Source organism: Dermatophagoides pteronyssinus, unplaced genomic scaffold (genome assembly GCF_027571235.1).
Source record: "Dermatophagoides pteronyssinus isolate colony J.1.1.1.1 unplaced genomic scaffold, Derpt_VIB-CSIC_2022.12 sq0013, whole genome shotgun sequence".
Taxonomy (NCBI): domain Eukaryota; kingdom Metazoa; phylum Arthropoda; class Arachnida; order Sarcoptiformes; family Pyroglyphidae; genus Dermatophagoides; species Dermatophagoides pteronyssinus.
The window spans coordinates 1,105,567-1,132,169 of record NW_027461537.1 but is presented as its reverse complement, the minus strand read 5'-3'; the positions used below and the strand labels follow the sequence as shown (position 1 = coordinate 1,132,169).

Genomic DNA, 26,603 nt, shown 5'->3' with positions numbered 1-26,603 from the left:
CGATATCAATCATTATCATCATTTATTAAATAAATCTATGATTTTTAATCAATTTACACATCATCATCATCATCATCATTATTTGATTAATCGTCATATGAATCTACGTAATACAATCATCATGATTAAGCAAATATTTTACGATTTATATTTGGATTTTTTCTTCCCTCCCCAATTACTATAAACAATGATTGTAATCGTCATTTTTATCATTCGATAATTATACTTTCATTTAATTCACAACTAAATATTTGATTGATAAGAGACTGTATTGATCCAATTTCTAACGAAAAAAATAACCTATTAAAATTGTATTAAATTTGAAATTGTTTGTACCGACAACCAAAAAAAAATCCAACAACAACAAATTATGTTACAAGAAACGTTGAAAGCTTATTTAGATCATTATTATTTTAATTATTATAATAATCAACAAACAAAACAACAACCATTAATGGAATCATTTGGGTAAGTTGATTCGATTCGATATGATTCATTCAATTAATAATCACATTTTATAATTTATCAAATTAGAATGTTTTCGATAGCATATACAACCGCTCAATATATATCATATCTGTTGTTTGGTATCACTGTATTTATAATCAAATGTTATATGTCATTCTATATTCTTTCATGTTGTCATGAAATTCTTGAAGATCATCGTGAAGGTTCAATCAATGCAAGAAGTAAATCTGTTCATCTAATGATGTCATTATTAATGTTAACATTAACATTTATCGGTCTTTATGGTATTTATACATTTCATTTGGGATTAATATTAACATGGTTATTATTAAAACCATTCATACGTATACTGGAATTAGAATCACCAACATGGACAACATTTGTTATGATTATTATTGCAATGGGTTCAACAATTTGTTATAATACTTATGATGTATTCGATAAATATACATCATCTCCATTATTTTGATTAACCCTTTTTTTTACCTTGAGTCATTATCATCATTATTAATTACAAAAAACTGCAACAAAACAAAACAAAATATTGTGATATAAAACTTAATGTACTTTGGACATTTGAATTATTTACCGTAATGACCTTACAAATTCTTTTTTGTCATAAAATTTTCGAATTTGACTTTTGTTACCATTTGTTAAATCTAATTGTATTCATTCATCATAAAGCACCATTCATTTGCCTTTTGCTGTTTCTGTGTTTATTATCATCATCTAAAATCCAAATAATAAATGTGTTGAAATAATAATTTTCGATTTATCGAACATTCGAAATAAAATTATTTTTTTATTTTTTATTTTTGTAAAATAAAGCATTTGAGTAAAAAATAAACGTACTATACGAGCAGGAAAGAATATTTTTTTTCTTCTTTTTTTTTGTTTGATTCAATGATTTTTTTAATCTATATATTCTGTCTGTTTTTTTTCGGTGTCGTCTTGAGATGATTTTTCTTTAAATTTTTTTTCTTATTTATAAATCAAAATCTAAACACACACACACATACATTTCAATCGATCGTATTATTGATAAAATAAAATTCGAATTCGAGAATTCAAAATAAAATGAGAGATTAAATAATTTTCGAATGATAATCAACAATTTATTGAATAATTAAGAAACAATGCACACCGATTTTAATCAAATAAAAATACTTGATAATAATGTATCATCATCAGAAAATGAATCATTAGAAAGTTCATCAATTACTCAACAACAGCAACAATCACAAGAAATTGTTGTTGCAAAAAATTCAACATTAATTAATGATGGCCAATATGATCTGGTATATTATCAATTTTATTATCTAATATTGATGATTGATTAATTTTCATTCAATAATTTAAAAGGAATCGATAGCAAACGATCTATATGATAATATTCTTGAACAAATATGTTTGGGTGTTTATTTTGATTTTTATAAATCACATAAATTAAATTCTATACGAATTAGAGAATATTCGAATCCAAATGATGATATGTGAGTAATATTGAAACAACGAGCAAAATAAATAAATTAAAATTTATAAAATATTTTTTTTCGAAATTAAATTCCTTAGCGATTCCAAAGTTTATGGTTAGTAAATCGATATTTTTGTTACAAACTATTAATCCTTTTTCTTTGTAATGATATTTTTTTTTGTTCAAATAGAAAATACTAAATTGGATATATTTGGTCATTCAGTGAATGGAATCAAAAAACTTGAATGTGTTTGTCCAAATTGCTCAAGAACATGTGCTGCATTTCGTTTGGCACCACATCTAGAAAAATGTCTTGGTATGGGAAGAAATAGTTCACGATTAGCATCAAAACGTATTGCATTGGTTATTAAAAATTCTAATGGTGCTAATAGTGAATAATTTTTCTGCAGAAAAATAAAACAATATCATTAGTTGAATCAAATTTCATTTGTTTGTATTTTTGTATTGTACATATATGTAGCCCAATTTTTATTATTTTTTCAATTATTCTGGTCCATTATCAGTTATTTTCCTCTCACCTAATGAAGTTTTATTTGTTACAAATACACAAACACAACCGCCATCCTCTTACGTTTAACACTATTGCATGAAAATGTCATTTTCAAAAAAAATGATATTATTTACCAAACTTTATGGATGAATATTTTTAAAGGAAAAATAATCAATCAAAAATTGTGATCAATTTGGAACAATAAAAACGGATTTTTAAAAAAATTTAAAAAAAATTTCTAAATTTTGTAATAAATGGAAAATATTTTCTCTAATCAACAGATGTCGCAAGGTGGTTTATCATTTGAACTTTTTTAGTGCAAAAATAAATTGAAATCTTGATGAAAAAATTTTGCGGAAAAAAAAATGTCAATACCATTTATGGAAATGGAACATAAACGCCTATCATTTTTTTCCTCTGTTTGATTAATTAAGATATTTAATTGCCATTATTTTTTTTCGACATAATAAATTAAATTTCTTCTCAAGTAAAAAAGGTTCTCAATTGCTATTTGGATTATGATGATGACAATTAAGATGATGACGATGATAAGGATGATGATGATGATGATGATGGTTATTATCATTGTAAAGATAGTCGAGATTAATTTCTCTCATCATTACAATGAATTGGATTTTTTTTTCTATTAATTAAAAATCTTTCTAATGAAATTTGATGCCCAAAATAATTTCAGAATATATTCAATGATTTTCGTTTCAAAATTTGCATAATAAACCTAAGTGATTCATTAATTCACAAACAACAACAGCAAAACGACAAAATCCTTTCACTATATAGCGGTCTTCAAAACAAAAAAAAAAAAAACAAAAACCAAACCATAACACCTGTGATTTCACATATATACCGATCATATTAATCATTTTTTTAAATTTTTGATTGACATTTCTTTTTTTGTGGCTAATACTTTAATGTCTACTAAATCAAAATGACAGATATAGAGAAGAGAAAAATAATGTAAACTATGAAATCGATGATGTTGTTGATGATGATACCAAATGTAATGGTAACTAAATTGAAATAATAAAAATACTCTAGAAAAAAATGAAAAATCAAAAAATGACAAATGTCAAAGATAAGACCCAAAAAAAATGTCAAGATATAAATACAATTTGTATTCTTTTTTTTTTGATTGAAAATCGATTTACAAAAATTCAAATATCATCATCATTTTTTTGTTGTTGTGGTTAAAAGTGTAGTTGATCCATTTGGAAGCAATCAATCAAAAAAGAAAAGAAAAGGAAAGAAGATGACATTGTCAAATATTGTTTTGTGATTTTATATTGGTTATTTAAAAAACAATAACTACATGTATCAATGTTATGGTGATAAATCTAATCATTATCAGCATTATTATACGGATCCAGAAATGAAATAAAACAATTTTTTTAAAAAAAGAAAATCTTCTTAACATTGGCCTCCAAAAAACAAAAAGAAAATCAACTCAAATTTTATTGTTTTCTCCATAATTATTGATGCCATACTTTTTCTTGTAAATTTTTTTTTTTGTTTCTGACGTCGATATACATCGGTATTCCAGCATTAAGAAAGTAGAAAAAAAACCGTTTATAATGGCAACAGGTTGTCATAAACATTTTTTCTCTTGACTTAACCATATCGACCAATAAATTGTAAATGTACGTCAAACACTTTTCTCTACCACAAAATTATTAATCACACCCATCACTAAAAAGTGAAACATCATTGCAAATCGATAATCTAAAAGTTTTTTTTTTGATTTTGAAAAATAAGACATTTTATTGTTTCATTTGGTTTGATGTGTGTGTGTGTTTGTGTATCCTTAATGATATAACCAATCATTATCAATCGAATTAGAACGAAACAAAACCTTAAATTGAAATTTACGCCTATTACGTGTGTGACATATTTATATTTGTGAATTTGAAGATAATTTATTTCTCTTTCTCTATCTCACCATCATCAGCATCATCATCATTGTTAACATATAATCAATTTGAAGAAAAAAAAAATCGATAACAAAATGGCTGAAAATATTCAAATGAACAACGATGTTGTTGTTGTGGTTTCTCATGCCGATGATAATGACAATGAAAATAATAACGAATTAGAAACTGCCAAAGCATTTGCTAAGGATTTTATTGAAAAACAATTTGCTCAAGAAATTGCCGAAAAAATGACAACATTTGAACAGGAAACAATGGATCTTAAGATTCGAACATCAACAACAACTAACAATATAGATGTTGAAACATCAGCAACTCCAATTTGCAATGGTAATGCAAAACCTGTTCAAAATGGTGATGATCATCTATCGAACGATAATGTTCCATCCGTTACTGTGACTATGGTTGAAGAAATAAAAAGCACATCCGATTCGGAAATTGAAAATGAACAATCAGAGTATGTAGATGCGACTGATTCGATACAGGAAACGCCAGCTACTGGTGTTACTATGGTAGAAACAATCACTACAGAAGAACTGGCAACGGATGTTACAATGGAAGAATCAGTTTCCGAAGAAAAACTTTCCGAAGCTCCAATGACTAACGTGAATGGAGATGAAACAGTCGAAGAATCTCCAGCAACAGACTTTAAAACTGAAGAAATTGTTCAACAATATCCCTTGACAAATGTTACAATGAACGAATCTGTTCCAGAACCTTTAACGACAACAAACGTTGCCATTGAAGAAACGGTTCCAGATTCACCAATAATGACTATGGAAGAAACTGAGCCAGTAACATCGATTACTACTGTCGAATCCGAACATGAAATAACATCCGACGAGCCACCGATGACTAATATTACTGGTGTAATGGGAATGGAAAACGGTCACGTCGAGCATCTGGAATCACCAAAAACCAATGGTAACATTCAACATTATGATGTTGTTGATGGTGCTAATCATTCAATTTTAGGTGCCGCACTTGAAAATAAAACACCGACAAATGATACGTCAAACGTTGTGGAACCTGGTCAAACAGAAATGCATCATGAACATCATGATAATGTTGAAATGTATAAAAATTTCAAAAAAATGGGAATCAATGAAAATTGGTGGAAAGAAAGACGATCGGCCAATGAAAAAGAACAAGAAGAATCGAAAGTACCGGTGGATAAATTTCGTACAATTAAACAAAATATTCGTCGTGGTAATACACGATCATTGAAAGAACGTTTCGAAAATATGAGTAAATTAACTGAATAAAATTGAACAAAAAAAAAAATTCCGTGAACATTCCTGTTATTTGAACAACAACAATATTTATTGATATTATTATTTAAAATGAATCTAAATTATTGTCGTATTTTTGTGATCTAAAATTTATGGTTGAATGTATTATGATTCAATAAAAAAAACCCTTTTTATTATATGATAACGATAAAATTATAATTGGATAATAAATATTTTTGAAAATCTTTTATTATTTAACTTGTAACTTTATTTTTTTAAAAATACGACCAGACAACTTGCAAATTGATATATTTTGATAATAATAATAAAATCATTACACAAGTAATAATTTTCATTTTTTAAAATAAAAATTTTCATTATTTTTTCGCAAAAAAATTCATTGTAATTGTTATCATTAATTGAATTGAGTTTGTGGATACTAAAAATCTGTTCCATGAGCTGAACTAGAATATACGGTCGATTGTAAAGGATGCTGTGGCTGTTGAAACTTTTGATTACGATAATTATTATTAAGTGGTAATTGATGTTGTTGACTTTGATAATAATTTCCAATCATTGGAATTGCCGATTCTGGCCTAGGAATCATTGTTTGTTGTGTTGTTGTTTGTTGATATTCATATTGCTCGAATCGAGATGTTGGTGTCTGAAATGATTGCTGTGATGCTGGCCGATAAGAATCTGAACGTGGAGGTGGTGGTGGCGGTGGCATTTTTGGTCGGCGTGATTGTTGTTGTTGTTGATCTATACGTTGATCATTTTCTTGTTCCTGTACAAATTGATTCGGTACATCTTCACCGGTTATTAGCTGTAGAATTCGAAACGCACGCGATGGGATATTTGCACCCGTATATTTTAATGGTGCCGATTCATGTGGACGTTCAGATGGTGGAAGTTTTCGTAATTCCGACATAGATAATCGACGACCAGAATTATTTATTTGTGCCATTTGTTTCCATGGATTAATTGGTGGTGTACCGATTGGTGATTCCGGGCCATTTCTACCATAACCATTACCATTTGATAATGGTGGCAATGATGATTGACGAGATTTTATTGTTGTAAACGTTTGCTGTGATGTTGATGGTGGTAATTGCGAAAACATTCCAGCCTGTGTAAGATATTCACGATTTATCTCTATAGATTGGATTATAAGTTAGCCTTCCAGATGAAAATCTTTTTCCACATCAAAAACACTTACCTGGATCAACATAAGTTTGAGCATGTTCCGATTCGAACAATGGCTGTTGTTGTTGCTGCTGCCTTGAATTTATTCCGAAAAACATTTTCGATTGTGTTGGCGAATCTACCTGGTTTGGTGGTAATTGTGAAAACATTCCAGCTTGTTGAAGATATTCACGACCAGATTCTATTGTTTGATAAATTTTGAAATGTAAATTTTGAACAATAAAAAAACTTGAATTTCCATACCTGTATTATCATATGATCGAAGTTGTTGTGGCTCCTGGCCTAATTTAATTTTTCTAGGCAACGATGCAGAATATCCATTGTCCATCATTTTTGATCGTTCATTTGAGAGTGGTTGAAATGTTTGCATTGGTGGCTGATTTATCATTGATCGATTAAATGGTCGTGGCTTTGAATTGCTATAATTGTATCCTAAAATGAAGATTTATTGAAAAATCATTGGAAATCTTTCTTTTAGTTGAAAAGAATTACCATTACTGCTATTATTCTGTTGTGTTCGTTTCCAAATATCAACAGATGGTGAAATACAACGATAACTATTGATAAAATCGTTCTGTTGTTGACCATTATTATATGATGATGGATTTGGTGGACAACTTGTGCGACCATCCATTAAATTATGAGGTTTTGGTGGAATAGGTGGTGGTATTACTCCTCTATAATTCATTCGATTTGAACTATAATCTTGTGACAACGACGATGTTGGTAGATTCGGTGATGTCGATCCCATTTTGGCACCCATTTCTTCAAATTTATCAATTTCGTCTATAAATAATGAACAGTTTTATTAATATTATAGAATTGGCCATCAAAATTGGTTTTACCTTGCAAACCTGAATCTAGAACATGTTTAAGAACATCCGTATTGAAAGCTGTAGGTGTTTGTTGTTGAAGATTTTCCTGAACCGGCACTGGTGTATATGGTTCGAATTGTAATTGCTTTTGAAATGTTTCATTCAATTCATTCATCTGATTGGAACAAGGATTGTTATATATAGGATTGTTGTTCGAATCTTCAGTTATTCCACGAGCTGTTCGAACGGCTTCAGCAGCATTCAAACAAAGCTGATTCACATCAGATTCAAGTATCTTTTGTTGAGTTGATGACGGAAAATTTGGCCGTTGTTGTTCACTGTTATTATTATCGACATCTTCATCGATTGGATTATTTGTTACAATGGTGGCACGTGATTCAACATCCTGTTTTCTTGCTGCTAATTTTTTCACCAATTCATTATCATCACATGATAACATTGGAATCGGTGATGGTGCAAAACGAACTTCTTTTTTATTATTGTTATTTGAATTGTTTGTACAATCTAAACCGGATGGACTGGATGAACGAAGTTTTTGTGCTGCATCAGCCGGAATCGGTGGCAATACAAATGGACTTGCTGTATATTGATGAGCATTAGGTGATTTTGATTGATTCGGTAAAGAATCTGTTTTTGTTGTTGCTAGTTGTTCCGTTTCATTATCATCTTCACCGGCATGCAAATTTGCTAATAAACGTTTTTTCATTCTTGGTGATCGAATTTCACTTAGATCAAGTACTCCTTTTTCGCTGTTGGGTAATTTAGTATCATAAATGAAAAAAAAAGATAAAACCTTGAAAAAGGACTTTGAAAAATAAAATTACCTTGAAACACCACTTGGTGTATATGTGAATGGTTTTTTATCTTTATTCATTGCATTCAATAATTTATCCGGCAAATGTGCATATTGTTGTTTTTCAATTTCTTGTTTACTTGGTGGATGTTCATGCCTTATGGAAGATGGTAGCTGTGGTGGATATAAATCACGCCAATTAGGCATCGGTGATGAACCAGAAGTACCGGGCATTGGTGGTGGTGGTGGCGGTGGCAATGGCACTATAGTTGGTGATTGTGGTAATGCTGCGGACATTTTTGTATTGAAAATTGTTAACGGTATTGATTGTACACTTGACCAATCGCTATCAGTTTCAAAATCGGCACTTAATCGATTCGATTGTTTTCGTTGATGATGCTGTAAATAATCTTCTTCAACATTAGGATAGAATTCAAAATCTAAATTCGTAATCGATGATGTTGTACTATCGTAATCGTTATTTTGATTTTCAATGAAAAAATTCTTCGGTTTATTTTGTAAAGATGCGTTATAATCTTGCTGTTGTTGTATAGATTCTTCTATGGTCTGTGTAGCAGCATCAACCAATTGAATTAGACGATGATTTATATTTCGATGGCGAATTTCTGTTAAATTACTGCATCTACGATCATTAAAATTTGAATTGATGCTATAATTATTTAGTTTAACATTATCATCATCGCCAACATCATCGGTAAATGTTTTACCATGATTTTCAATGGTACCGATAATTGTTTTCGGTTGTTGTTGTTGTTTATGAATAGAATTCGGTGAAGAATCACCGTCATCAACATCATCATGCCTGAATGATTGTGAAGGCAAAGCACGGAATTTTTGTGTCAACCATGCTATACAGGCAAGAATTATGGCAAATATGCCTAGTTCAATGTTGAAAGCAATTTTTGGTTGTTGATGATTTGAATTTATTAAAAGATCAAACGGCAAAAAAATATATAATTTTTGTTTGAAAAAAAATATATATAAATGGGAGTGAATGAGAAAAACAAAAAACAAAAAGAGAAAAATTGTAAAATTACGTGTGTGTATATGTATGTATTTGTATGCTACATTTAAAAAGAATTTGTGCAAGAATTCATCAAAGAACCAGATACAACAGATGATTTTTGTTTAAAAAAAAACCTTGAAGTCAATCGTCGGTTATCGTTTTTCTTTTTCTTGAAATTTATACAAACAAATTTGAATTTCTTTAAAAACTTTTAAAATGTTTATCTTATGTTGGGGCGAAAAAAACATGAATGGCAACGACCAACATCATTGTAGTTTGAGATTTTATTTGAATTTCAAATTTAAGTTTTTTCTTTCATTTTAGCAAACTAAACTAAGATTAAAACACACAAATACACACACAATTCTGGATTCTAATACCGAATATATTCTTCATTTCCCATTGGTTTATATTGGCATCAACAGTGTAATTATTTTATATACCGCTGCTCTATATATACAGTAAATACTTCATAAAACCGGAATCAGAAGAATCTTCAATTCTGTGATTAAGAATTTTTTTTTGATGATTAAAGCCAATTCTTATTTGTTATTTCTTTACGAAGCAAAAATATATTCGAAAAAAAAGAAGAAAATTTGAGCTATACATTAAGTTTCGCTGTGTTGGCATATGTAATTCGTTGTCGCAACGATGATTATGATGATGATGATAAAATTAGAAATTCATCAAGTCATGGATGTAAGAAGGTTTTTTCTGTGTTAGTTGCAATAAAATTTTTGTTTGCGCTTTTTTTGAAAAAACAAAAACAAATGGAATTGAATATTCTAACGAAATGTGTTATTTATTACGCAATAAGATGTGATTACATTTTCCATAATCAGTATTTTTCTATGTCAGTCTGCTGTTTTTGCAAAACAGTCTAACCCGGATATTTCCCGATAAAATAATCGGTTATTATTATTATTATTTTTTATTTTTGATGTCATCCATTGTATAGAAAGTATAAATTTCTTGATAATCAACAAACACACATAGAAGATGAATTTGATTTTGATTCTAAAATTAGAATAATGTTAATGTATGAATGTTTTGGGCATGATATGACCGAATTTTTTCATTTGATTGCTAAATAATGTGATTATTTTTTTTATAACCAAAAAAAACAAACTTACATTATGTTGACGAATATGCTGCCACAAAGTGTCGACAATTGATAAAAGAAAATTTTTAAAATTATCGATTATAATTGCATTTTGTTTGAAAAATTACAACAATTTAAAAAAAAATATAAAATGAAATCATATTCGATGCAAAATCTTTAATTTCAACTTTTAAAATTGTTTATGAAATGACACACTCACACACTATTCCTTGTGTGAACACAATATTTTATTCCCAAACAAAAAACAATGTTCCAAAATGGCAACAATTTTTAGTTGTGAAGGATAAAAACAAAATTGAATAAAATAAATTACATTTTGACATCAATCATTTGGAATGATAAAATTTTTTCTACTTTTGAAGGCAGTCCTTTATACCTCTGCTTAAACATGTCATTAATCATTTGTCTAACCTAATGCATTTTGTTTTTTAAAAAAAAATCGAAATTAAAAAATGCAAAGAAAGAGACGGAAATTGATATACGTCATAGAATCGACTGTTTTGTTTTTTTTTTGTTGAAACAATCCGATCCTCTTCAAATAATTTGAAATGACTTTTGTCTTTTAATTGGCAAACAAAAGTAATATAAAATTCATTCAAAAAAGGTCAAGGTTGCTTCCGGTGATACAGGTAAGGTAAGGGTTATATATTTCTATCATGCGATGTACCGGTAATGTCATGTTTAACATGTGACCATAATATATCTGTAAATGAACATTTTAAATTCACAGTTTTTTTGTTTTGATTTCGCTGATGTTCAATGCCAAGATATAATGTCTACAAACAGATCGCTCCCCAAACGCCTACGAAATAGCATCTAATTGTTAAAAAAAAACACAAAATTTATTTATAATTACTAAACCGACAAATACTTAAAAAAAGAAAACAAAAAAAGTTATGTAAACTACGCATCAGGGAATTGTTTTTCTTTCAAATAATGTTATTCGATTTTAAATTAATGAAATTGAAATTCAATTAAATGAATTTTCAGTGAAAATTCGACAATCAAAAAATGGAATGTGACAGATTTGTTCTCGATTTAGTTCGGCTAACCGAATTGATTTGGGTGAATAAAAATGATGACCCAAATTCATTCATGACAACTCTTTGATGACACAAATATTTTTTTTTCGATTGGTTGTTTGATCAATTCTTTTATTTGTTTTCAATAATTCTTGATAATAATTTTTTCTGTACGACTAAGCAAAAAAGAAACAACAAACAAACAAACAAATGACATTGTTTCGACTAAATTTAGAAACAAATCATAAACAGAAATTCAAAAAATAAAAAGCATTTCGAGTGCATGCAACCAACACACACAAACAAAATTCTTGGCATCAATTCTTTATTCTTTCAATTTATTACTAACATGATGGCATTTGAAAAACAAAATGATTGAAATCAAAATTAAAATTTTGAGTAAATGGATATCGATGACATTTGGATTTTGAAATAAAAAAGTATTAATATAAAAAAAAACTGATCGATTTTTTTTTGGATACATTCCAATAAATCGAATCGGATTTTTCCTGTATAAATGAATTGAAATTTAAATTTTGATGAAATTTCAAGGTTTTTTTCACAATTTCAATATGGGCGATGGCCGTGGAATTTTTTTTTCTGTATTGATTTTTGTATAAACAATTAAAATGGCGCCGAATCCGAACCAGAAAATAGAATCCTTTTCTATTCGATTTTTGATTTTTTTGTTCTTCTAAATGTCTTATTTGGAAGACAATTCATTCATTCGATTTATTCGATTCATTCGATTCGAATCGAATCATTCGAAACAAAACTAATGGCAAATAAAACATTATTTCTTACAATCAATCGTCCATCACCATCAACTAATTGGGGATTTGAATTTATCGAAACCGAACATAAACGTTTGGGTTCGATTTTGGTCGTACAAAATGTAAGTTAATTGAAAACAATTTCCAAAATCTAATTAATCATTATTCAGAATCGATTCATGACCTAGACCGAAATCTATAATTTAGTTATTTTTTTCGCAAGTAGTTCAAGATCAGAATAATTTTAGACGTCAAAGGATTATCCTTCTTTGTGGTATTTTTGTTTTCTTGTTTTTGTCTATCATTATCATAGGAATATCGAAAAAATTCTTTCAACCAAAACAATTCTAACATATTCATTTTTCAATGTCTTATTCTCTATTAGTCTGACTATGTTATTAGTTTTTATTCAAAATGGATGACAATTTTATGATGTCAAACTTGAATTCAATCATCATCATCATCATCATCAACAATAATAACTGTATGAATAGAATCAAAATGATTCAAGGATGTTTTCATATACATGTCTAAAATGTACATGAAATATAAAGATTTTTCATTTTATCGTTTGTTGTTGTTACCCAAACTTTAAATTCTTTTTTTTGAGTAACAAAAGGGGAATATAACTAACCAAACACATAACAGCATACTATAGAATTATTTATGGTCGATTTTGTTTTTTTTTGTTGTTCAAATATTCCCATATCTATTCCACAACACAGCCAGAAAAAAAGAAGAGTATTTTTTTATTATTATTTCTTAATCAAGTTATATTTGATTCATTTAATTGTCGATCTCTAGTCAGGCTTTGATCATTCATAGGAAAAAGTTGGTAATATTATTTCTTTTTTCCTATCTTTTTGTATTTTGAATTTTCTTAACTCTTTTATTTATATCTGTATTTCATTTGTTGATTTATTAATTTCAATCAACATTATTAATTAATAATTAGGTTGCATCTTCAAGCCCTGCATACGAAGCTGGTCTATTACCAGGTGATATATTGATTGGTATTGATAATTCACCAATAACTGGCCGTCCATTAACATATTCAATTGCAATCGAATTGATTGGACATAAAACAAGAAATCAAATTGAATTACAAATACTTCGTGATCCAAAGAATCGTGTTAGAAAATTAAGTAAGTATTTTATTTTTATTAATGTGAAAAGGATTTACATTTTTGTTTTGATAAATGTATAATGTAGAGACATATAATATCACGAATAGTGAAGCATTTCGTCCAATCATGATGAATCGTGGTGTCATTCCTAGTGTTGCCCAAATGGATAGCGGTATCCGTATGCCTGATAATAATATTGAACAATTTTTGAATGAAAAAGCACGTGAACAATGGGCAATCACTAAACAGGTATTGAAAAAAAATACAATATTCCATTGTCAATAATTTTCAATTAATATATTGATTATTAGACTTATCGTAGTATACCGATAATTGAACCTAAACCAAAAGTACGACGTGATTGGCCAACGGGTTCATATCTCAAATATATGGAAGGTCCTGGTTGGCATGATCCACCTAAACATATTATGGTTCAAGAAGGAAAATTTAAACTTCTTAATCAATTAGGATCGGTATTTAAGAAAGAAAAACTATAGACATTATTGATTCAATATTTTTTAATTTATTCTTTCTTTTTTAAAATAAAAATAGACTGATGGTTCACCGGTTCATCGTCAATATAATTCACCAATTAATCTTTATAGTGAAAATAATTTACAAAATTCAATCAATCTGTAAGTAAATTTGCGAAGGAAAATTTTAATTCATAATTACGATTGAATTGCATTTTCATTATTAAAGTGGTTCAACTGGATCAAGCATTAGTCCACAACCAGTGTATAAATTGACAACAACAAAACCGGAAACGATTGATATAACAAATTCACCCACCTATCGATTCTTGCAAGAGGAACGAATTCAACAACATCGTATGTTTTTATATTATATCATATTATTCAATCAGTAATTAAAAAAATCAATTTACACAGGTCCACCAACAACAACATATTCGGCATTTAATCGTACATCACCGGAACCACAACAAACACCATATTTTAAAACATTAATGCATACATTGAATGTATCATAGATAATGAAAAAAAAATGCAAGATGATAATGTGTTGATGATTTATTGTCTATCTTTATACCACTTTAATTATTATTTAAATAATCTTTGGATCAGAATTGTTAACCCATTCACATTATTTAATTAACCATCCTTAAAAATTAATTTATCAAATAAATTCAGATGTCAATCATCATTTAAAAAAAAAGAAAGAAAAAAAATATAAAATTCATTGTTGTGCGTCATCATTTGATTTGAGTTTTTTTTGAGTTTAATAGAATTAAAAAAAAATAAAATGAGTCAAAAATTGAATTGATTCCAAGATGAATTTTTTTTTGTTAAAATGAAAAATTCTTTTTTTTTTGATATTTCATCTTGTTCGGAATGAATGATCAGTCGGTAAATTGGTGGATGGGAGAAAAATGTCAATGGAAATCATCTACAAATTCATAATATACAAAAAATGAAACATAAACAATATAATTCTATTGTTGTAGTATATAATTAATGATGTTATTTGTTTTTGTGTGTGTGTATGTGAATTGGTTCAATTTACAAATTGGAAAACAGGACATTAGTGAAATAGTCCATGAATATTTGCTGGTCAGCAAACTCCATTTGAAAGATTTCTTGGTGAATGATGATGATTTCTTAATGGAGATGAATGTTGTTGTTTCATTAACATTAGTGTTGATGCTGTAACATTCTCATTCTTATCATTGGAAACATCAGAATTTGAATCGGATAAAGATTCACTATTATGATGGTCTTTATCACCAGCATCAATATTTTTGGTTTCATCATCACCACCTAGATTTAGATTTCGAACCGGTAATTTACCATTAATTGTTTTATGATTTCCATTTGTTAATGAAATTGGCATTTTATCTAACGTTGTTGCCGATAATGAAGAGGAATCTTGTTTTAATCGTTTGAATGGTGATCGTGATGTAGACCGTTTTCTACGACGAACTTTGAACAATGGTGATGAATTGGAATCTTCTGCAATAATAGCAGCCGAAGCAGAACTACTAATGTTTCGAAGATGATGATGATGACCATTAATTATGGTAATCGGTTTATCACAGCTAGATTCATCGTGATTGTTCACAGTCGATCTGGTCCGATGATGAAGCGACGTCGTTGCTGCCGAATCGACATTACCATTCGTAACAATCGAAGAGTCTTCTTTTATTGTCTCTTCCTCTTCTTCGTCTTCATCGTAATTCTCATCATAGACATCGGAATCTTCATCATCCTCGGTGTCATTTTCAAACGTCATCCGACTATCCTCATCATCATCCTCCTCGTCGTCTTCATCTTCGTCAGAAATTCTTTGATTACCTATTTCTTCCCCAGTTGTTATTTTCTTTTTCCTGCGTTTTGTTGTAGGTGTATGATTATATGCTTTATTCCAACGACGACGACGTTTCTTCTTCAATTTTCCAGGTAACGGTGTGCTATTTTTCATAGATTGATTCAAACCACTTGGATCTAACGCCTCATCATAGAAAAGAACATTATACACTTCATCATTTTTTGCTGAGATTTGAGGTTCTTTTGAAATGAGGGGCTCCCATATAAGATTATCTTCATTCAATGAAATTCTAGGTTTCTGTAGACAGCGTTCAATTTCTTCTTGCTTGAATTCTAATAACCATCTAAAAAGAAAATGAAAGAATGTCAAAACAAAGACCTCAAAATAAGATAAAATACATACTCTTTGTTGATTTTTCTAAATGCACTACACCATTGTAATGTGGACGATATATCATTTACATTTAGACCGATTTTTTCAGATATATGTTGGATTGATATTTTCATCAAATTTTCATCCGGTGAATCTTTTGGGTTGTCATTTGTTTGTTTGAATAACCGATCAACATAATCATAAATTCTAAAACGCCAATAAGATAGATATGATAATTTTCCTAGTTCAGACAACGGTTTTTCTGGTGTCCCAATTAATCCTTCACGTCTTGATAATAGATAAGAAAAATCAATTAAAAAACGACCAAAACCACTGCGTTGATATTGTGGTAATGTCACAATACATGATACGTTGAAATGCTTTGTAGAAAATTTTTCTTTGGAAAAATATCCAACAATATGAGATCCTAATTATAATAAAAATGAAAAAAATTAAATGAAAAATAAAAAAACAAGATTTTCATTTATACAAACCATAAATATCATCAATAGTAAGTATGTAGAAAAGGAAATGCTCAACATCGAACAATAACGTTTTATGATCGATAAATAATTTGCCCAAAAGACATAAATTTTGGCAATACCATTTTGAATTGGCGCCATCCACTTCATATACTGATAGATAAATTGGCGTTTTTATATGAAAATTCGGTACTATTTGCCTTGAGCGATAAATTTCATCACCAGGTGGTCTTTTAAGTGAACATTTTTTCTGCAATAATACAACATGGAATAAATTCTTCATCAATAAACAAAAAAGATAAATCACTTACCATATGTCTTTCCATCATATCAGAACTCTTCATATATTTCAAACAAAATTCACAGATAAACAATTTTTGTAGCCTTGCATATTCATGTGGATATAAAGATGAATACCAAGTTTCGATTTCATAGTTACCAAATTCAATCGCGGCCGGACAACGAAGCTGTGCATGTTCACCATCATTCTTAATTGAAAATAAAATTATTCATCAAGATAATTAGATCCTTTTATTAAGCTTACTTTTGATCCTGGACTTTGGGTTTTCAATGGTGTCAGAATGATCGATGAAAGACCATTTTCGGCAACTTGTTGTACTTTTTTAAACAATTGTTCATCATCCGCCGTTATTTCCATTGTTGCATCCAATGGAAGAGGTGGTGAAAGGGCACGATAATTTTTCTTATGACCATCTAAAAATGGTGAATGTTGACTATTTGGTGATGATATCTCAGAATGTCTTCTATCACTAGTGCTATTATTACTCTTGGTAACTATGGAACGATTTCGATTTTTTGATTTATTAGACTTTTCGATATTCTCTTTGGATTTCTTCACTTTTTGACGGCCATGTTTATTTGGTTTGGGTGTGGAGGTTTTGAATTTTTCGGGTGCCATCCCACTATCATTATCATCATCATCATCATTATAGTCATCATCTCCGGCTATGATCATAGAAACATCGGCTTCAATTCGTTTTTGCTGATTTCTTCGTCGTTTAATTGGAGTGAATTTGCGACTTTTTTTCTTTGTTGATTTTTTCACCGTAGTCGTTTGCTTTGAACTAGATTTTTGTTTATTAGGTGTTCGACATGGTTCACCATTTTCATTATCATCATCATCACTGCTACTATTACCATTTTCATCTGTTGATTGATTTTCATTAGTTTTGGTCGTCGACGAAGATGATGATGATTTTATCAAAAATTCAGTGATCAAAGTTTGTTTGCTTGACTAAAACAAAGGAAAAAATTATGAATGAAAACATTTTCAATTTTTCAAGTTTTACCTTTCTCATTTTTTTGAGCTTTGTTTTATGATTCGATGATATAGAAAGAATTTCCTTAATTTCTTCGTCGTCACCGTTATCGGATTCCGGAACGATCGGTGCTAAATAAGTGCTTGATGGATTTTGTATATGAACACTAATACTGCTACAGGAATTCGGATCTGTCTCTAATTTTGTTGAATTTTTTACATCTGTTTTTCGATTCAAATTTTTGCGTTGTTTTCTTCGTTTATTACGTTTGCAGCTTGAATTATGTTCATCTTCATTATTTTCTTTATTATTATTATTATTAACTACTTGGAAATCAGTTGTTTCAATAGCAGAATCTAAAGTATCTACAATTTCTGAACTATCAGGCAATGATGATGATGTTGAAGATTGTCCAATTGTTGTCGTACATACGGATTTAATTTCAGGCCGAATTAATTGATAATTTAATTGTGATAAATTTGATCGTTGTTGAGTTATGGTACGATATGAAACAAGATCACGTTTTAAATGGAATGAACCTTTACGTCGTCCACGACGACCAAGATATTTTCGACAAAATTCTATTAATTGTGTAGAATTTTCTTCCGATTTTTCTGTTGATTGTAATTTCGAATCCAAAGAATTTGTTGTATCTGGACTATCGTATCGTCGCTTATGATTAGATTCGAATGATTTTTGCCAATGTTGTTGTTGTTCAATAGATGATGATGGATGATGTCGAATTGCTGTGGCTAATTTTATATCCGATTGTTGTATTATTCCAGATGATTGATCAATAGAAATACGATTATTATCATTTTTGGTAATCTTTGTCGTTGTTGTAGCAGATGATACTGTTTCGTTTGTATAAATTTTATCACAATCATCACATGTATATTTGGAAAGAAACACTGTATTTCAAATGAAATAAAAAAAAAATAAAAATTATTGAAAAAATATGATTTTAAAAAACCTAGTATAATATGCAAAGATATGATGTATCAAATAACAACGCTAAAAGCTAAGAGTATTTTTTTACCTCATAATTGTCATATTTTAGTTATAAATTATAAAAAAATTAGAAATTAATGAAAGGCAGTATTATTTTAAATGGAATTTTGTGTGAATAAATTAGTATTTTCAAGAAGTATTTTGAAAGTTGATATCTGATATGCGGGCAGTGTTTGGACCATTATTTTTCATAATAATTTACATTAACAATGTCTTTCTTTTCATGTAGAAAATCGAATATATGGAAAATAATTCGGTTTAATTGATCAAATCAAATCAAAAACATGAACACACACATATACGAACACAATACAAATTCTGAGTAAATTCATTAATTCCTTTTTTTCAATTTAAAACAAAAACAAAACACATGCACAAAATCAAATTCCAAAATAAACAATAACAAAAACAGAACACAATTCAATAGTGAGCAGGTTTAAGAAAAACAAACAATTGTTTTCATTTCGAATAAACAGGAAACCAAAAAGCCAAACATTTGATAATTTTGGAAGAGTTTAGGTGAAATAGAAAAATTTTCTGAATGAATTTTATCATTATTAAGACAATAAAAAATATCCATCCGTATGGTTTTTCTGTTCACTTTTTTACAAACATATCCACTCAATTCGCTGTCGTCGTCAATAGGTTTCTGTGTGTATTTTTTTTTTATATTATGGGTGATCGCTTGAGCTCACACAAAACATAACAAAACATAACAGCAGCAACAGACAATAAAAATGAGCGCGCCGAGAGTAAATATATTTTTGTTCGAAATTCTTTTTGCGCATGTACTTATTTTGCGGCTAAAAAAATAGTGCATCCTATTTGCCCAGTTTATACGCTGAAAATTTCAGGTGTTCATATGTTTGGAATTGAAAAAAATGTTTGAAACAAAATTCTTTTTTTTACATACCCGAATTTGATGGGTTCCAACGTAAACATGTACGATGAAAAGCACGATCACAAATAACACAAACAATATTTGTTTCATCATCATGTTGACCACAACGTGGACATTTTTTACAATTTGGACATTCCCAATTAGGCAATTGTCGAATACGGGCTAATAATGTTGGTGAACAACCTAAACAAGATGAATGACCAGACATTCCACAAACTGAACAAGTAATAAGCTCATCATTTTTATCATCTTTAGTACTATGGCCACACATTCCACATTTTCTATGTCGTTCGGAACGATGATTATTTTCATGATTATTATTATCGATATTTGTTGTAAATGATTGTTGTCGATTTAATGTATCTTTACAATAACGTCGAACAACTCTTTCAATTGATTCATCAATCGAATCTAATGTTGTTGTAGTCGTTGATGTTGATACAGATTTTTTCTTCGTCGATGATGATGATGATGTACTTTGACAAGTTTTAGCTGTCTGATCAGGATCACTATTTTTTGAGCTATCATCAAGAAGATGAACACGTGATTTTAATGGATTGTTTATTGCTACAATCGGTATGGCTGAATTAAGTTCACGATAGGAAACAAAACCTTTATCATTATTATTAACACGTGCTAATAATGAACGTCGTATCATATCATCTAAATGACATTGAATTTTTGTCTTTGTATCCCAATCCGAACGTCTTGATCGAATCAAAATATTATATAAACGATCTACTGATGGTCGTTGTTTTTGTCGTTTGATTTTTCCGATTGCCAAAAGAATTTCACGATCACGTTCGGTGATAGGTATATCAACAATATCTTCTTTTTTCACTATAAATTTAAAAAAAAAGAAATAAGAATTCTGAAAAAATAATAAATAACTTTGGATACCTCTAGTACGAAATTTTGGTTTTTTTGTTGCATCATTTTCATTTAAAGGTGATAATTGTGATGTAAAACGAGCTGATTGTTGTAATGATTGTTGTCGATTATTATCGAATGTTGATCTTGATGGAATTGGACGTGAATCCGGTGCCGGTACGGTTGCATGTAATCGATTTGGAAGTCCTTGTAATGATGATTTATTATTTTCAGTTAAACCAGACATAAATGATATTCTTGGTAAAGAATTTGGTGATTTACAAAGACTAGTAAATAAATTATCATTATCTTTTGATGGTGTAGCTGCTACTGATGAGGAACGTTTCGAATGATTACGATTTTCCATCATGATTATCTCGGTTGAATATCTAAATTGATTCGAAGATGATTGTGTACTGCTTTTCGATGAATCTGATGAATAACCACTTCCTTCATCATCATCATCATTATCAGAATCACTGGCATCTATATCTTCATCTTCTTCATCTACTTTTTCATCATCATTTTCATTATCACTTGATGATGAAGAGGAAGAACAGGATGATGATGATGACGATGACGATGAATCAGAGCCAGATTCGTTTTGGGAACATGATGATCCCGCCGATGATGAAGAATCATGATTGTCGCCTATTTTCACTGTTTCGGTTTTTGGTGAGCTATCATCATCAGATTCGGATCCTGATGATGAATCAGATGATGATGAAGATGATGAATCGGAAGATCGTTTTGATGCATGTGATGACGATGATGAATGTGATTTAGATGAAGATGAATTTGAAGAATTCGAAGATGATGTCGAGGATGATGATGAAGATGATGATGATGAAGATGAATGGCAACTATCGTTATCTGAATCATTCGCCGACATGGCAAATTGAAAATGATTTTTGATTTTTAAAAAAATATTTCAAACAGAAAAAAAATGAAATGAAATTTCAATTATGGCGAATAAAACGAAAATTGAATTTTTTTTCACAAACAATGTTTACATGATAATCATTATGTAATTGTTGACTTTTGTTTTGGTTAAATCTTTTGGCCATTAAAAGCTCATTCGTTATTGTCCTCATCATCATCATCATCACTCAATCAATCAATCAATCAATCAATCAATAGAAGATTTTGAATGAAATTATTGATCCAGAATAGCAATCGAATTTTAATCATTTTAAGTGATCACATGACTTTGATGGCGAATAATATTATGACGATATCAATAATTTTTATTTCTTCAACAACAAAATCAAAAGAGATTAAAAACTGGATTTTTTTGATGAAACAAAAACAACACTAAAATTGAGTCATAATGAAATTGACAAGGATCAATCTTTTCTTGAATTTGTTGTCTCGCATATATTTTCCTAATACATTCAGGATTTTTAATCACATCATGATGAATATCATTTCAGAAAGAGATGTTCAGTTTGTTTATTTTCAAAAAGATTTAAATTTTAATTAAAAATTAAAACAAAACACAAAGATAATTTCAGCTCTGAATTAAAATTTTATATAACGACAATTTAACAATTTAAATAAATTTATTTTTTTCAACAAAATTTGATGGCTTAAATTAATAATTTTCAAATTCAAATATTTTTCTTCATTATTGATGACGAAGATTTTTTTTTATATCCAGAATATTCTGTACAAATTTCATAATTTAATCAAGAAAGAAAAATCATATTCATTTTGTTGTTGTTATTATTATTTTGCTTATGATTTATTCACATTTAATTGATTTGGCTTCTGATTGAATAAAAATCAATCAAACAATGATAACATTGTTTATACACAACAACAAATAACACATCTCCTTCTTTATCCATCATCATTTACTTCTCCTTCTTATTAACATCATCAACATTTAACACACACACACAATTGATTTGTTTGGTTTTTTTTCATCATCATGTTTACTAAATTCGGGCCACTCACCATTTTTTTTGTTTGTTAAATAACATCTAATGAAAATTCGGGTCTGGTTGAAAATATCATATCATATTGAAGAACACATCAATTATATCTCATACCACTACAACTGTTTTTAAGGAAAAAATTTTTTTTGTTTTGTTTGGTTTCAAACAAAGCATGCCGCATTCAAACATATTGTTGTGGCTACAATATTTTTATCATACTTTTTATAAACAATAAATTGTTCGATTATATGATAACAGAATTAGCTTACGTTATCAAAATCATAATATAATTGTTTATTGTGACTATAACCATAATCGTGTGTAATCAATTGCAACACAAAGAAATATTATCAAATTCTATATATGCAGACATGGATCCTATTACCACTACCCCATTAGATTTTAACAAGTTTTATAAATACAGTTGTCACGCGTTTAAATGTCACATGTTTAACACATCCGATTATAGCTAAACTTTGGCTGTTGATGTATCCGGATATCCACTGTAATTATTATGAAGCAATCGATCAATCATCGATCTATCGAAATATATTGATTGGAAAAAAAATTCTTAAATGATGAGATCATAGATCTAAGATGGGTAAAAATAGCCTGTTTGTCAAGAATTCGAATAATGATTTCTACACACGAAATTGATTTGATTTGAATAATTTTATTATAATAAAGAGAAAAAAATTTGAAATAATTGAATTAAATTAAATTTCTTTATGGATTTAAAAATGTTGATCAAATCGAAACGATTTGTTTATTCAACTTTGAATTTGTATGTCATTTGTATTTCAAGAAAAATGAAAGATGAAGGAAATAAAAAAAAATTATCACCATCGAAGACGCCATCTCCTGACGATGATTCAAATCATAATGGTAAGTTCCTGTTTTATTTTTCGTTCGTTCATTACTCTTTTTTTTTTTTTTTTTTTTGATTTAAATAATTATTTACAATCAGCAACAAACGAAATGGCCGAAATTATACAGACACCACATACAAAGGTAAAAATTATATATCGAAAACATGATAATAATCATGATGATGAATTACCCGAAGTTGAGCTAACAAATATTGAACGTTCAATATCGAAAAATAAATGTCGAAAAGAAATTGAATTAGTACAGCAAATGATCGAAGAGAATGTTAAATTAAATAAATTTTTAAAACAACAATCACAAATTGTTTATAAACATAATAATGTTCAACAACAAAATAAAGATGAATTACGATTATTAATAAAAACGAATGAAAACGATGATGATGAAGAAACTTGTTATAAACAAATAAAACAATTGATAGCCCAACGATCAAAAGAAGATAGTAATAGACGAAAAAACACAAAGTGATTAGTAAAAAATCGAGAAAATTTTACCTTAAATCGTTGCTGCTAAATATAAATGAATAAAATCAATTTTAAAGCAAAAAAAAATTACGTCAAAACAATCATCATTGTTTCCGGTCAGATCTGTGATGTCAAAAAGGAATGTTGTGTGTGTGTGTGTGTGTGTGTGTGCTGCGATCTTTGATCAATTATAATTGATATATTTTTTTTGTTCAAAATATTCATATCATCAACATACTTGAACTACCACAATTGTCGAATTGACTTTATTGAACAGCAGCCGCATACAATCAATAAAATCAGACCGACAATTAAACTACTGCTAGTGTAAAAATTTTTATTGATGACGATGGTGTCTATCAATTAATGGCATATCCGTTTCAATGTTATAATGGATAAAATAGACATTATTATTGAACAACAAAAAAAAAGCATTGATAGGAACAAAAATCGAGCCACACAACAAATTAGAATGCGAAATTAATCAAATCCTCGAAACATTTTGTTTTTTGTTTTAATTGCACACATTTTTTCCCATAAGCAAAAAAAAAAATAGAGAGGGGAAGGATTGTAATTTTGTTTGTTTGTTCGTTCAATCATCCATTATTTGACATTCATTCTATATTGAATTACCGAAAAAAAATACAAATTTTTTTTTACAACTGTGGGTTACAAATTACGAAACATGATACATTATTTTTCAATCAAAAAACTTATTGATTGATTATCATTGAATGAAAAAAAATTACGCCCTCAAACATAAAACCATCAACAAAACCAAAAAAGATTGTTTCAATATCAATCCATCAAGTTCAGCTAATTTTTCTCTTGAAATTTTTTAATTTTATTTTTCCATTAATTTTTCTTGTTCACATCTTTATCAAAATTCTTCATTTTTTTTCATTATTTATATGCTATAATGCAAGCAATCAAATGTGTAGTTGTTGGTGATGGGTAAGTCAAAATTTGTTGATAATGTTTGTTTAGGAGAAAATTCTCTTTTTTTTGAATAAATGTTTACTGTAATTTTTTTTCATCAAATATTTATCCATAAATAAAATGTAATGATAAAGTGCTGTTGGTAAAACATGTTTACTAATCAGTTATACAACAAATGCATTTCCCGGTGAATATATTCCAACAGTGTATGTATCATTATTTAATTAGTAAACAAACAAAATTCTTTTATCGTAAATAATATCTGTTTTTGAGAATTTAGTTTCGATAATTATTCGGCAAACATATTAGTGGATGGAAAACCAATTAATCTTGGTCTTTGGGATACGGCCGGACAAGAAGATTATGATCGTTTACGACCATTATCATATCCACAAACAGTAAGAAAGTTTTAAAATCAATGTTAATGTTATAAAAAAATATCCATTTTTCTCAAATAGGATGTATTTTTAATCTGTTTTTCATTGGTCAATACGGCTTCATTTGAAAATGTACGTGCAAAATGGTACCCAGAAATAAGTCATCATTGTCCTAATACACCAATAATATTGGTCGGTACTAAATCTGATCTGCGTGATGATCCTGTACAGATTGAAAAACTTAGAGAACGTAAACAGGCACCAATTTCATATGCACAAGGTTTAGCATTATCAAAAGAAATTGCTGCCGTTAAATATCAAGAATGTTCAGCATTAACGCAACGTGGACTTAAAACAGTGTTTGATGAAGCTATTCGTGCCGTTCTTTGTCCACGACCTAAACATAAATCACGAAAAGGATGTATAATTCTATAGAAGAATTAAGTATATAATAATTATGATGACAATTTTTTTCCCGTGATCATCTTGAACATCTTGGATAATAAATTAATCGAAAAAAAATCAATCAAGCATAAAAATCATCAAAATGAAAATATTAAAACTTTTTGTTTGTTGGAAAGAAGAATTCTGTTGTTCACAATTATTGTAATGTTTTTGTTTGCAAAATAATGAAAAAATAAAATAACATCCGTAATTGTTAAAATCGATTTTTGTTGTTGTTGAAAACCTCACTTCATTTTTATGGAAAACAAACAAACAAACAGATTGTTATTATAGAAATAATTATTTTCTATGTGTATTTTTATTTTCAATTTAGTACAAACAATCAGAAATTCAATGAGAATTATTATCATTAAAAAAATGATAATAATTTTTGATTTATTGATTTATATTAGAATAATCGATTTGGATTTTCATTTGGTAATTGTTGATAATTATGGCCAAAGAATTCGGATGTTTTTATCTGTTAATTTTTTTATAAAACTTCAAAATCAATATGAAATTCATAATGAAAATTTGAATATAACGAAATTTAGTGATAAAAAACACCTGACCACAGGTAAAACCAAAATGATTATTTATCATTGTTTGAACAAATAATGTTAATTTTATCCAATATCGATTGTTATGTTGATTTTTTGAATGTTTTAATTTAATATTATTTAGTCGTCGTTGTGTTCGAGCTATACGTCGTAATATTGAACGAGCACATTTTTGATTACATGATGGTAGATGAGAAATACGTGAATAAAGTATATTAATTAAACAGAATGTTGACATCAATGATATTATAACA

At 28.7% G+C, this 26,603-nt stretch overlaps 8 protein-coding genes and 2 long non-coding RNA genes across 11 annotated transcripts; 6 read left to right on the top strand and 4 right to left on the bottom strand.

Moving 5' to 3' along the window:
• The first annotated feature begins 329 nt into the window (after nt 1–329).
• LOC113790589 (uncharacterized) lies at nt 330–1,232 on the top strand. The gene is made up of 2 exons (XM_027340277.2): nt 330–468; nt 535–1,232. Exons 1-2 carry the CDS (start codon nt 371–373, stop codon nt 935–937), a joined length of 501 nt encoding a protein of 166 aa, XP_027196078.1. The 5' UTR covers nt 330–370; the 3' UTR covers nt 938–1,232.
• On the bottom strand, nt 848–1,464 carry LOC142645501 (uncharacterized). Its single transcript, XR_012846629.1, has 2 exons — nt 1,058–1,464; nt 848–989 (listed from the first exon to the last, which is right to left on the bottom strand). It is a non-coding gene; the product is annotated as an uncharacterized LOC142645501 (long non-coding RNA).
• Nucleotides 1,408–2,384, top strand: Sgf11 (SAGA associated factor 11kDa). The gene is made up of 4 exons (XM_027340278.2): nt 1,408–1,766; nt 1,831–1,961; nt 2,041–2,057; nt 2,133–2,384. Exons 1-4 carry the CDS (start codon nt 1,605–1,607, stop codon nt 2,339–2,341), a joined length of 519 nt encoding a protein of 172 aa, XP_027196079.2. The 5' UTR covers nt 1,408–1,604; the 3' UTR covers nt 2,342–2,384.
• Nucleotides 2,385–4,219: 1,835 nt separating this feature from the next.
• LOC113790586 (uncharacterized) lies at nt 4,220–5,878 on the top strand. Its single transcript, XM_027340272.2, has 2 exons — nt 4,220–5,320; nt 5,372–5,878. The coding sequence occupies exons 1-2, from the start codon at nt 4,474–4,476 to the stop codon at nt 5,659–5,661; spliced, it is 1,137 nt and encodes a 378-aa protein (XP_027196073.2). The 5' UTR covers nt 4,220–4,473; the 3' UTR covers nt 5,662–5,878.
• On the bottom strand, nt 5,860–10,638 carry LOC113790584 (uncharacterized). Of its 2 annotated transcripts, XM_075821866.1 has the most exons (7): nt 10,624–10,638; nt 8,495–9,106; nt 7,680–8,419; nt 7,327–7,620; nt 7,078–7,266; nt 6,848–7,015; nt 5,860–6,783 (listed from the first exon to the last, which is right to left on the bottom strand). In XM_075821866.1, exons 2-7 carry the CDS (start codon nt 8,758–8,760, stop codon nt 6,068–6,070), a joined length of 2,373 nt encoding a protein of 790 aa, XP_075677981.1. In that variant the 5' UTR covers nt 8,761–9,106; nt 10,624–10,638; the 3' UTR covers nt 5,860–6,067. The 2 variants fall into 2 exon arrangements, with proteins under 2 accessions (XP_075677981.1, XP_027196071.2); XM_027340270.2 differs by lacking the exon at nt 10,624–10,638 and having other exon boundaries at nt 8,495–9,408.
• Nucleotides 10,639–11,152: 514 nt separating this feature from the next.
• On the bottom strand, nt 11,153–11,982 carry LOC142645505 (uncharacterized). The gene is made up of 2 exons (XR_012846630.1): nt 11,666–11,982; nt 11,153–11,429 (listed from the first exon to the last, which is right to left on the bottom strand). It is a non-coding gene; the product is annotated as an uncharacterized LOC142645505 (long non-coding RNA).
• Nucleotides 11,983–12,371: 389 nt separating this feature from the next.
• Nucleotides 12,372–14,751, top strand: LOC113790531 (uncharacterized). Its single transcript, XM_027340210.2, has 7 exons — nt 12,372–12,530; nt 13,364–13,553; nt 13,621–13,784; nt 13,847–14,008; nt 14,088–14,170; nt 14,238–14,365; nt 14,426–14,751. The coding sequence occupies exons 1-7, from the start codon at nt 12,414–12,416 to the stop codon at nt 14,524–14,526; spliced, it is 945 nt and encodes a 314-aa protein (XP_027196011.2). The 5' UTR covers nt 12,372–12,413; the 3' UTR covers nt 14,527–14,751.
• Nucleotides 14,752–22,750, bottom strand: LOC113790523 (uncharacterized). The gene is made up of 8 exons (XM_027340200.2): nt 20,768–22,750; nt 19,880–20,707; nt 17,986–18,866; nt 17,220–17,930; nt 16,987–17,163; nt 16,688–16,925; nt 16,224–16,620; nt 14,752–16,164 (listed from the first exon to the last, which is right to left on the bottom strand). Exons 1-8 carry the CDS (start codon nt 21,627–21,629, stop codon nt 15,108–15,110), a joined length of 5,151 nt encoding a protein of 1,716 aa, XP_027196001.2. The 5' UTR covers nt 21,630–22,750; the 3' UTR covers nt 14,752–15,107.
• Nucleotides 22,751–23,376: 626 nt separating this feature from the next.
• Nucleotides 23,377–24,949, top strand: LOC113790535 (uncharacterized). Its single transcript, XM_027340215.2, has 2 exons — nt 23,377–23,562; nt 23,645–24,949. The coding sequence occupies exons 1-2, from the start codon at nt 23,406–23,408 to the stop codon at nt 24,031–24,033; spliced, it is 546 nt and encodes a 181-aa protein (XP_027196016.2). The 5' UTR covers nt 23,377–23,405; the 3' UTR covers nt 24,034–24,949.
• Nucleotides 24,912–25,971, top strand: LOC113790534 (ras-related C3 botulinum toxin substrate 1-like). Its single transcript, XM_027340214.2, has 4 exons — nt 24,912–24,983; nt 25,103–25,174; nt 25,249–25,366; nt 25,427–25,971. Exons 1-4 carry the CDS (start codon nt 24,949–24,951, stop codon nt 25,778–25,780), a joined length of 579 nt encoding a protein of 192 aa, XP_027196015.1. The 5' UTR covers nt 24,912–24,948; the 3' UTR covers nt 25,781–25,971.
• The last annotated feature ends 632 nt before the right edge of the window (nt 25,972–26,603 follow it).